Source organism: Trichoderma breve, chromosome 1 (assembly GCF_028502605.1).
Source record: "Trichoderma breve strain T069 chromosome 1, whole genome shotgun sequence".
NCBI lineage: Eukaryota > Fungi > Ascomycota > Sordariomycetes > Hypocreales > Hypocreaceae > Trichoderma > Trichoderma breve.
In genome coordinates, this window is record NC_079232.1 from 5,394,647 (window position 1) to 5,406,641 (window position 11,995).

Consider the following 11,995-nt stretch of genomic DNA (forward strand, 5'->3'; position numbering starts at 1 on the left):
CTTGCTCAGACAGACAAAGCATGGATCTATGTTGCCAACATGCCACCATTTCGCGTTACCAAGATGTCGAGGAACACAAAGAGGATATTTAGAGAGTACAAAGTTCACTCCAATGTTGATGCAACATTCAAGGCAATGTCCAAACATTTGACCATGCATGGCTTCGACGTTGATCTTCCATTTGTGCCTGAGTGTTCAGGTTTCTATCCAAACATTTCATCCTCACCGTGCTCCGAGACGTTCAAGCATTTGAACGGCTTTCCTGCTGACGCAAGCGGGTATTTCATGGAGTACATTCGCCCTTTGAATGAACATCATACCAAGTATCTCATCAAACGGTACTTGACTCGTACCGCCCAGGGCCAAGCTCTCAGTACCTGCCAGTCCAAACATTTTCTCGCAAAGGTCTATCTGGGGGATACAAAACCACTGTCTGATCCATGGAACACTGACATGCACGACCGGCCAGCTTATCTGGACCACCTGCTTGCGGAGCGCGTCGAAGTATCGTATCTTGCTGCCTCTATGGGTGCGACGCTCGCAATACTTCACTGGAGCTGTGGCGTCGATGCCCGAGGTGTTGAATTTGTCCTGGGGAGAGACACCCGAGGCCACGTGCAGTTCTGGTTGATTGATTTTGCCGATTGTGCGACTTTCCCCAAAACTCCCGAGGCAGTCGTCACGCAACTTGTAGATGCAGTGATGGAGAATGAGCCGTTCTGGCCACGCTTTATAAACATCCAAGCCCTGAGAAAGCTCTGGGCATGTTTCAGAGACGCTTACCTAGAAATGAGCGATTTTATCATGACTGACGCAATGATTGATTACGACAATGATGCTGTGAGAGCATTGCCATACTTATTCATGATGGAGTTGGAAAAAATAAGAGGTTCAGGTCAACTTCTGGCATAGCATCTGGGTTGTGCCTTTTTTTTCTGCCTTTTCTACTTTTCTATTTTTTTTTTTTTTTTTTTTTTTTTTTTTTTTTTTTTTTTTTTTTTTTTTTATCTTTTTTTATCTTTTTGTATCTTTTTCTTTCCCTTTTCTTTCTTCTTCTTTCTTTCCCTGTTTTTTTCTTTCTTTTCTCACAAACCGACTGAACAAGGCAACAAACTGGCTGAACAATGCAACAAGATGTATCACGGCAAAGAGGACAATTATAATGACTCGGTACGGCCTTTTCAACAAACATGATTTCACGACAATGGCAGCAATTGGCAGGTGGCGGCTTTGGAGTTCAATCGAATTCTCATTGAAAGGCGTTCAATTCTATTTACGGAGTTTGGTCCCTGTAACAGACAGGCAGACAAGACAGACAAACAGACAGACAGACAGATATGTCACAATTCAAACTATTACAGTTTGTGTTATAGCCACTGTCATTTGGTCCGCTTCTAAAAGAAGTGGCCTCCTGGGACAGCAAGAAAAACTGCCATGAAAATTAGACCAAAAACAAGGCCAGCTAGCAGTGCTTGGCAAAAGATGGTGTCCTGAATTTGCCTCAAAGCAGGCTCCTGGATCCATATCTCACGGTCAAAGATTTTACGAACAATGTTCCGCTCCTGATACTTGACTACCCATGGCTCATCCTCGTAGCTATTGTTAGAGCCGAATGATTCCATGTTTGACATGCCGAATTCCTCTCCGTCATCCTGGATGAACAGCTCCCACGGGCGGACATGGCGGTGATGCAAGCCGTGCAAGACAACACACATGCCCTTATAGGCGGCTACCAATGTGCTCATACCCAATACCCAGGCAATAAGAGGAAGAGCTCGGTAGCCGCGTCCGGCCCTGCTTAGGGTGAGGACGATGGCGATGGCAAATCCTATTAGGATGAGAGCGATACCAAGGAAGCGAGCGAACCAAACTCGGGGGAGATTGCCGTTGCAGATGGACCATCTAATGAAATTAGGATGCGACTGGAGTCGAAGTGCCGAGTCGACACTTTTGAAGAGAATTCGAAAGGCAGATGGATGCGTCGTGTGAGAGAGCGCTTGGACTGTTGCTCTCTGCTCCCACGCAGCCAAGTTAAGCTGCCGTGGCGCACCGTCCATGAGGTAGCTTGTTATTATGCGATTGATCTCCTGGTGAAACGGCTGAATGGTAACTGCAAGAAAGGGATCTGTGATCAGCGACAACTTTCACTTCATATGCGGGCAGTTTGTCTCTTCCTGACTTACAGGGAAGTCTAGCACCAGCTGTCACGAAAGCTTCTGCAGCTTGTGTCCGCGAACTGGCGTTGGAGGTAGACTGAGCGTTTGACGTTCCGCCCGAAGTCATGACTTCCCATGATGTCGTCAGCGTGTCATGATCATCCGAGACACCATTCGGAGATCGAGGGGGGGTGTTGAAAGGATTGGCCTTCTTGTCACAGGGCTGCTTCTCAAAATCGGTCCCCTTGAAGATGGCGGCCGTTGCTGCAGGCTCTCGCCTCATTTTATCAACCTGCTCTTTCCGAACTTTGGCAACAACTTCGTCCTCCATGGCTTGAGTCCACTCCGGTGCCAGGGCAATGTCACTACCCTTAGCCTCGGCGAAGCGTTTTTCGTAATTCTTGAACCAGAGATAGAACTGGAGGTTTTCGGCGGCGTGTTCAACATAGACGAGGTAATTCATGAAATCGCGGATAGCCAGGGGCTTCAACAAACGTCAGAGACACAAATATGGAAAGAGGAATCAGGCAGCCTTACTGGACAGGTACCACCGTTGATGATTTTATCAAAGCTCAAGGCATCTGGAATACCAGACGAAGCGCCAGAAACCCCTGACTTGACAGATCCTTCAGCAGCTTCTTCCAACGCTTCTCGGCGCTGCTGATAGGTCTCAGAGTCGACCTTCTTGGGTCGCCGATACTGGAGAGAAAGCAACGCCATGACGAATATCTTTTGTTTTGCTTTGGGATCAACCGATGCCAAAAAATGAATGCAAGGAGACGCAAAAACGCTGGAGGAAAGTCTGTCGAATTCTTAGAGAGTTCGATCAAAGAACCTGAAAGATACGCATGTGTGCGCATGCAAATCCAGATCAAAGAGGCAAACCATCGGTAACATATACTTATTGCTTTGCCTGCATGTGTTTTGCAGCTCGGAGGAGGCTTATGCAAGGAAGCAGTCCCTGGTCTTCAAACCCTGCCAGGACAGTGACAACGCAGAGTCGACTTCCTCTCCACCGGACAAAATTAAATAATGAGACTTGCATTAGATATCCTGGGAGACAGAAAAGGCAGAAAACAAAGGAGCAGTGGCTCAGCAAGACGGAAAGACGGAAACGTTGGCTTGCAAATTCGATTGAGCCGGCCGCCACCCACATCCCAGCGTCTTGGTCAGAAAGCTCGGGCTGAGGCTAGCTATCCAGGCACTGAGATGGACGCCGATAGCATGCTTGCGTGGCTGATGGGTGGATAGAAAGGATTGGCTGAGAGGGACCGATGGCAAGGCTAAATGGTTGAGCACTGAGATCGCCGGCACATCAACAGATCAATGTTTCCACTCAACCAAACTCGGCCGAAGGCTAGCGCCCCAATTCGATCAGCAAGGTCGAACCTTGATACCATCGTTTCCCCAGTCTGTTTCTGGGCGGGCTGCGGCACGTGTGATGCATCGCTCAGCGCTCTATCTTCCCGTCTTTTTAGGGCCGAGACTCGGTTGGCCATGACAAGCATCAATGCGCCACCCTACTAGTCTGCTCGCTTTCCAGACCAAATCGCGGGTGGTACTTTGCAACACAGTAACACCAAAGGAGAAGCTCCAAGTTCAGCTGCGCCACTGGGAGGGTTCTCAAGACTATTTCCTCCCGAGTGGAGCAGAGAAAAAGGAAGAAGGAAAAAAGGAAGAAGAAGAATCAGAACCATCAGTTCCCATTACCCAATAATAACTGGAACGGAGACAACCTTTCGAAGCTGCCACGCAGGGCAGGAAAGCTGTCACTGATTACATTCTGCAACATGATGACTGGATCCAGATTTCCAAGTTTGCTTTTGGCAAATCCTACTAGGAGGGCCAGCCGCAGCTTCAGTTAGCAGACATGCATATGTCTCAGTCTCACATTTTAGGGAGACTTCCTTTCATTGATCTTCTCTTTCCTATTGCATCTTGGCGTTCCGACTACGGCAGAGCTACGGTTCTCATCACGTTGATGACAACTTAATTGCTAGCATTTGAGAATTTGTCGAGGATCTAGCGTCTCCAGCCGTCTTTTGCTTTTGCGAGCACACAGGTTGGCGAATCGGATACAGTGCCTCAAAACGCACTGTCTTTCCTTGGAACACCATTTCAACCATCATGGTGTTGAGGAAGAGCTTGATATGCCAATCAGAGGCAGAATTCCACCCTCCTATTGCGAAAGGGCCACTCACAACTGCAGCATCAGAACTCACTAGAGGTACTTTGGTGCTTGGAAGCAGCTTCCGGCTGCTTTCTAGTGTTAGCTCGATCACTGGTCAGAGCTAAGAGTCGGCGAATCTTGGCTTCCTCGTGCCTTCGCAAGATGGGCCGTGAAACCACTCCAGCGCCGTTTGTGCCACCTAACGGCCAAGTTTCCCCCTTGCATCCCATGATGCGCTAGCCAGAGACGCCAGCAGCAAGTAAAGGCGATAAAGGCTGCTCTCCGTCGGACCGCTCGCCACCGAAAATACTACTTGCCTGAAGTTGAAATTGATCTGGCTCCCAAAAGAAGAAAGTAAAGGGGCCGAGACAATATGAGTGTTGTTCTAAATCGATGCCATGGATGCAGCCGCATTGCTTACTCCACGACTTATACATGCTATGCCAAACGGGAGATCGACTGCATCTTGGCAGCCCCGATCAAACTGACATGGGTATCACTCCGACGTGACTGTGCTGAGCCTCCAGCCCTAACAGTATTCAGCTGAGGGGAGGGGAAATTCAAGTACAAGCAGTGTTATCTCGCCGAAATCCAGCCAATGCTCGTCTCTGCCTCTTGCATATTGTGGCAACGGTTTACGGTTAGTCTCTTTGCCATTGCATACAAATTCGAAGAGATAGTATGACATGATGCTTGTTACAGATTCAGCTGGGCACCACTATCGTCCTAGAATTGTTCATGGGGTTGTCTTTCCTTTTTCTGGCATCAGCTACAGCTGAGTTCTGTATCTTTTCACATTTTCAGTATTCAACTCCCAGCTACCGCGACGACCGATAGCATGGGTACAGAATATATCCCACAACAAATGCCCTAAGGCTTTTTTTCTCCCCATATTTCTGGTCGTTTCTAGTTGCAGCTGAACACATTCTAGCCCCGCAGAGAGCTCCGACATTACGCCTTGTCTCAGTGGTCTTGTGAAGCCATGATGGGGAGCCGGACGCCTCGCTGTGGGCTTCATTGCTCTCCGAGACAAAATTCAGGAGGTGTCTTGGCTGGAGCCGCCGTATGGCTCTGCGTCGCCATTGCAGCCGCCAACCATTAACTTGACCTGCTGACAAGGCATTCCAGAGATGGCACCGGCATTCTCTCCTGAAAGAGCACTAAGAGTACCGTAAAACTCTGAGTTTTCAATAGTGTATGCAAGGAGAGATTGGGCAGAGGCTCGAGCGTACCCTGCCAGTATAGCACGGTTGGCAGTGCTCACGGCATGTTCGAACCCTTGATATCAAAATACGAGTATGGAGAAACAGCCATTGGGATGCTCCCTCTCCATGGATTTTGACATGGCGTGCCGAGAATTGGTCATATTTCAGAAAGAGCCTCTGTTGTCATAACCGATAGACACAGAATGGCCTACTGACTGAGACTTCTGCTTGAGAAGACGATGTCTTTCTTTTCTTTTTCTTGCAATGCTCCAATCATGACTGTGCACTGTGGCGCGTGCGATAAAGAAGTACTACTCTCAAGTCATTAAGAAGTCTTCCAGCCGTCTCACCTGAATAAACGGATGCCGAGTGGTGTATCGGCTAGGTATGCGACTAAAGGACCCCGATCTAGCTCGACGTCGCCTTTGCTTTCTCCTCCGAGTCTACGTCGGGTAGGAAAGCTTAATAGCGATGAACAGAACAGCGTTACGGATTGCTGAGTACCTTCTCTAGCCGAATATAGGGAGAAGGGCTGCTTCGACGTGTTCTGATAGCAAATCCTAGCTTTCGGTGAGCGTAAACAGTGGTTGATGTGAAGATGATCCTCCAAGCACTAGAGCTAGCCATGCTAGATTGCCTCTGTGCAATCAAGCATTGCTCTCGCATAGCTCTTAAGTGGGAATGCATAAGCCCGCGGCCCTGCATGCATATGCCCCCGCCATGAGGCTGAATACTGCTATAGTCTACACGCAGCTAGGCTGGGGCTGTCTGTTGCTTGTTCCGCGCCTTTTCGATCGACTGAAAAAGACATCGGTAAGAGCAATGGATCAAATCTAGGTATCGATTGAGCATCCACTAACAATGAGTCCTCGGCATTGAGATAACTGGATCATCCCTTATGAGATGGCAAACGGCCGGTCTCCCTTTTGCAGATTGATGCGCCTTCACTACTCAAAAGTATAGCCAACAAGTGACTAGCTGGACCATTTGAACTATTTTGAACGACCATCTTTGCGGTTTTTGTCTTCATGCGCTTTGGGGCTCTCATTAGAGTGAAATTGGCGGCCGTGTTGCAAATGGTGCTTGCTCTGCGTACGAAAGAAGCTCTGGGCTGCGAGTCGAAAGCTATTCCTTTGGAGATATGATTCCATCCCATTTTTGCCAATCAGGAATTCGATCTCATGCTTCGCCTCGAACGAGTATCACTATTCATTCTCTCGCGCTAGATAAACCAGAGAGCACTTGGTCCGGCCCTTCTTCCTCTGGTTGGGTATCGGACTAAGCCAAACAAAAGGGCAGCGTCAAAACTGTCAGCAACGCAGACGATTCTAGCCATAGGCTGTCTCTTCACATTAATTTGATGCCTCTGGCCACGTGGACTGTCGTGAAGGGACGCAGACATTTGCGAAAATGAGATGGCAAGTCTCTGCTCTGGATGTCTGTTAACCAGAGTTTCGTAAGAGAGCCAACCGGCCGAAAGCAGAATCCTACAAAGAATGACGAGACTTGAGCAGCAAGTGGCTTACTCAATGATAGCTCTTCTCACGGGGGCCAATAATATAGCCACCGCCAGCAGATTGTTTTGCAGCTTGCTATCTTCACCGGAATGTCCTTGCACTGCTGAAAGGAAGAATTTCGTCGTCGAGCACAGCTGGGACTGTACGTCTTTTAAGACTATCGTATCCTTCAATACCAAAAGAAGGTTATGAAGAGTCGGAGATATAAACAAAGGACTCTGAGCTTAGCTGTGTTGATCTATTCCGCCGTCTAATATCAGCGCGTACGGGATGACCAACTTCATGATAATGACCATAGCTGGCAGCGTTTCCGTCATGGGTTGACCCTTCCCGTCGGCGCACCTAGTTATATCAGTCAATAACCACCTTGCCAAACGAAGACCTGAATCCACTATTTGGCAGGAAAGAAACCTACAAATCCCTGGATAGCAAGCATGCTAATACCCCGAGGCATTGGCAATGATCAAATAATCATCCCACCAAAATTTTGTGCAGTCCACGAAGCACTCAAAAGGTCGAAGTCCAACCATGAAGACGGCGATAAAAACGAGGACACAGTTGAAGGCCGTATATATCTTAACTACAGGGCCAAGCGGAAACATTTGTTGTTTTTGCGGCCCCATCACACCATCACATCACTACGCATTCTGCATGCTGAATGGTCAGACAACAAAAAGGAGTACATGGTACCATAAAGTATCCTAGCGTTGGCCGGGAACAGCACACCGTATGAAGCACATGGAGTTCATCAAGAGTTGGCAACACCGCGAAGGATCAACAACCCGGTCGGCGGAGTGGATAATCGGCAGTTGAAGACCGATTTTCAGGTTGTTTGAAACCGAATACTAAAGCTTCGCGCGGCATTCAATGCTTGGAATACTAGTGGTCAATCCTCTTGAGGTCGATCCCGCGTGGACATCTCTCTATACACGGCAGCTGACTTCCAATGGAGATTTTGAACGGAAGTTGAACCAGGACCTATTTAGGAAAGCCAGGGGCCGGGGGTCATTTGGGATCATCGAAGCCAACAACCAACAATTGATTGAATGGAACACAGAAGCCCATATGAGCTGGTAATTCATGTATGTAAGTACTCCGTAGCCCCATTGTGATTGGCCACTGCAGCAGCTCCTTGTTCAGTGCAACCATGTGTTACACGGCCAAGTTACCTAAAGGATTCCGATGGAGCATTCTCCTATCGAGGATTTACAATCATCGTATAAGGTCAACATCTCCGCAGAAGTTGACGGAGAAAATGCGAGGAAATTCCCGCAAAGGATTTTTCTGGCTGAAGGTTTAAAGGGAGACCTTTGCATATGCCTAAAGGTATTAAATGACGAAGGACCTCCAGGGTTGATCTCCCAAACATTCGGATTTTCCATCATATTTGTGAGAAGTAGCATCAACGGGTTTTTTAACAGCCACAGAGTCAGAACCTACGGCATCGCCTTGTATGCGCCCTTCATCTATAAGCCGACCATGGGTTCCGTTGTGGATTTCTTCGATTACATTATCTTAGGAGGTGGCACGGCGGGCCTGACAGTTGCCAATCGCTTGACTGAAGATGCAGATATCAAGGTCCTAGTGATCGAGGCCGGGCAAGATCGCACCAGTGATGCTCTCGTCCAGACTCCAGGCCTTGTTCTTGGAATGTATGGCAAGCCTGAATACGACTGGAACTTCAGCTCAACACCTCAGGTGAGTAGCTCTAGTATAGGAAGATAGTTGCCCAGTCTTGAACTGACATCAACTACCAGCCGGGACTCAACAACCGGATTATCAACCAACCTCGCGGCAAGCAGCTGGGAGGGTCATCTGCGCTTAACTTTATGATGGTCTTATTTCCTCCTAGAGATAGCCTTGACGCTTGGGGTGCCTTGGGAAATCAGGGCTGGGACTATGATTCCCTCTCGCCGTACTTGCGCAAGTTCGCGACGGTCCATCCTCCTCCTCAAGCTGCCAAAGAAACTCTTGGTCTCGCATATCATGACGACTCACTCGTTGGCAATGGGCCCGTCCAGGTTTCCTATAGCGAAGGCTACAGCACACCAAACGCAGTCTGGATGGAGACCTTTGCCAAGCTTGGATTGAAGATGAAAACAGACCCGCGAACTGGGAAAGGCCTGGGGGCATTTCAGCAAGGCGGTAGTATCAATCCTGCCACTAAAACGAGGAGTCATGCCGCCAGCGCGCATTATACTCCCGAGATTGCGAGCAGACCAAACTTGACAGTTTTCACGGAGACGACGGCCAAGAAGATTGTTTTCGACACTTCCAAAGCCGAGCCTGTTGCGGTTGGTGTGCTCATCCGATCAAAGGATGGCAGTGAAAAGACGCTGAGTGGTGGCGAGATCATCCTCGCTGCAGGAGCTCTTATGTCACCCCAGATCCTCGAACTCTCCGGGATTGGCAGCAGGTCACTCCTCGAGAGCCTGAATATTCCCATCATAGTCGACAACTCTAATGTCGGAGAGAATCTGCAGGACCATCCCATTACATGTCAGTCATTTGAGGTCAATCCTGGAGTTCCTTCGGGAGACGTATTACGGGATCCAGACGTCCTCAATGCTCTTCTACAGCAATACCAAGATGGTGGCAAGGGCCCCTTGGGCCAATCTAACATCAGCGTTGCGTATGTGCCGCTTGTCGATGAAGAGGGTGTTTACTCTCAAAACGCGAAGAAAGCGCTGTTTGCCTCGTATGATGAGCATGCGCAGACTCAAGATAGAAAGATGATTCGCAAGCTCCTCGAAGAACCGGATGAGCCAAGTGTCCAGTATTTCCTCTTTCCCTCACAGGCGCACACTGTCTTGCACGACCCGCCTAGCATGGCGGATTACCTCTTGCCGACAAGCCCAGAGAATTATCTGACAGTCATGACAATGTTGAACCATCCTTTTTCCCGTGGAAGCATCCACATCACTAGTGATGATGTTGACAAGCTTCCGACTTGGGATCCTAATTTCAACTCGAATCCGTTGGATCTAGAAATTTCGGCACGCCACGTCCAATTCGTTGAAACACTTCTTCGTACCTCTCCCTTTGGAGACATCTTCAAGCCTGATGGCGCTCGCATCCCACAGGTCAGGGGCGATAGTTTGGAGAACGCTAGGGAGGTTGTTCGTCAAAGTCAAGTCTCTTGCTTCCACCCCTCATGTAGCTTATCTATGAAGCCAAGGGAGCGAGGTGGTGTGGTAGACAACAGATTGAGAGTGTATGGTACCAAAGGGCTGAGAGTGGTCGACGCCAGCGTCTTTCCTCTTGTGACCGCGGGAAATATCCAGACCATGGTCTATGCTGTTGCAGAAAGGGCTGCGGACATTATCAAAGAGGATAGAAAGGTTTTTAACAACCAGGGAAGTGGCATCTTCTAGAGGGGCGTAGTTGGAATAAGAAATTGATAAGGGTCTGCTTGAGTTCATTAGATGACGGCTGGCCAAGCAAAGTTGTCAATAAAAAGACACAAGGAGATTGAGTAAGTAAACCTTGGGGGAGAAGGGAAATATGATTATATTCACATTGAAACAGTGCCTTTGTGAAAATGGAGAGAGCCAATTTAATTTCCTGGGCCAAACGAGCGGGCCAGGGGAGGGGATATGTGAAATGAGGAAGACTTGACTTACCCGTGTATGTTGGGTAGAAAAACTGTTGACTCCTTAGTAGGTATTAGGTGTGATGTTCATTCTTTCAACTGGCCGGCTGTTCGTAGTGTATTTTTGCAACTTTACTTGCTCCAGTGGAGGCCAGACCGGTGGACAAATTGTACATTTGCCATTATGGTTGGATGACCAAGTAGCATCCCCAGCCTCACCCCTTCTGCTCTCTCGAGCCCCCGAGTTTATATCCCCAATATCCCTTATAAACCGCTCGTCCGATCGCCGTCGCACCCATGAGGTGCCCGTTCGCTTCTTCGCTCGTTCGTTTGTCCGTTCGATCGTTCGCTTGAGATGCTTGAAGCGCAATGCTTATTCGCTCAATCTCTGTAGGATTCTCTCTCACAATCGATCGGTGATCGGTATAATACTCTTGTACTCTTATGCGATTTGGTCGCGGCGGGGAGAGGAGATAATTCTTTATCCGAGGTTATTTGGGAAACCTAGCCATAGATGATAAATAGAATCAGTACATGAGACCGGGCTGGACGGATATTCCATATGAACTAACTGCAATCACAAGAGGTTTGAGGTATACTTACAAAGGGCAGCAGCCATTTTTGACGGATAGTTGTAATCGTTGGGTAGCTCTAAAAGCGCGGCTGTAGTTCTCTGCTCTCATCTACAATCTGGAGTATCACAACTTAAAAAATGTTAAACATGATAGCATACTAGGGTAGGTAGTGAACCAACCTCGATAAGAAAACTGCTTCGATACAATGAAAGCGTCATCAGATTCCCATCAGGATCTCTGTCATTGACTTTTCAGTAAGTGTCAGAATGCTGAACATAGTGAATCCTTAACGTTGACTGCAAATCTTTCGAGATTGTGTGGAAAGTAACCTCTCCTGAGAGCTATTGGGAGAGTGGTGGCTCAATCGAAGATACCACTCCAACTTTCCTTGGCGGTTCTATTTAGAGTATACCGACGCAGATAGGTAGAGGAACTCATCAAGGAAACCATTCTGATTTCAGCGCAAACAAACATGTTCAGTTTCTCCGACGACTTGCAGATTGTCGGTAGGCAGTTAGTCACAATTCTACCTGGGTGACAAGAGCCGCGACGACGTGAGCATCGTTGGAGAACTTGTCCAACAGAAGGATTATTCTTCTGTCAACGACGCAACTACTTGAAACTTGGCAACTAAATGGCGCTTCGTGTCGTTCAGAGGATCTTGCAGTTGGTTAGTGGAGATCCTGAAATATGTCGGCAAAGTTGTCAAATATCAAGGTTGACAGGTAGAGCCAATCGCAGGAGAAGATATTTCCTTGCAGATCAAACATATATAGGTGC

General features: G+C 48.3%; 3 protein-coding genes across 3 annotated transcripts; 2 read left to right on the forward strand and 1 right to left on the reverse strand.

Moving 5' to 3' along the window:
* Window positions 1-39: 39 nt before the first annotated feature.
* T069G_01595 (zinc finger protein domain-containing protein) lies at window positions 40-912 on the forward strand (the record flags this gene model as incomplete). The annotated part of the gene is made up of 1 exon (XM_056168805.1): window positions 40-912. One exon carries the CDS (start codon window positions 40-42, stop codon window positions 910-912), a length of 873 nt encoding a protein of 290 aa, XP_056034121.1.
* A 482-nt stretch (window positions 913-1,394) lies between these two features.
* T069G_01596 (uncharacterized protein) lies at window positions 1,395-2,876 on the reverse strand (the record flags this gene model as incomplete). Its single annotated transcript, XM_056168806.1, has 5 exons — window positions 1,395-1,596; window positions 1,663-1,794; window positions 1,867-2,110; window positions 2,184-2,640; window positions 2,694-2,876. The coding sequence occupies 5 exons, from the start codon at window positions 2,874-2,876 to the stop codon at window positions 1,395-1,397; spliced, it is 1,218 nt and encodes a 405-aa protein (XP_056034122.1).
* A 5,651-nt stretch (window positions 2,877-8,527) lies between these two features.
* Window positions 8,528-10,422, forward strand: T069G_01597 (GMC oxidoreductase domain-containing protein; the record flags this gene model as incomplete). The annotated part of the gene is made up of 2 exons (XM_056168807.1): window positions 8,528-8,746; window positions 8,806-10,422. The coding sequence occupies 2 exons, from the start codon at window positions 8,528-8,530 to the stop codon at window positions 10,420-10,422; spliced, it is 1,836 nt and encodes a 611-aa protein (XP_056034123.1).
* Between the last annotated feature and the right edge of the window lie 1,573 nt (window positions 10,423-11,995).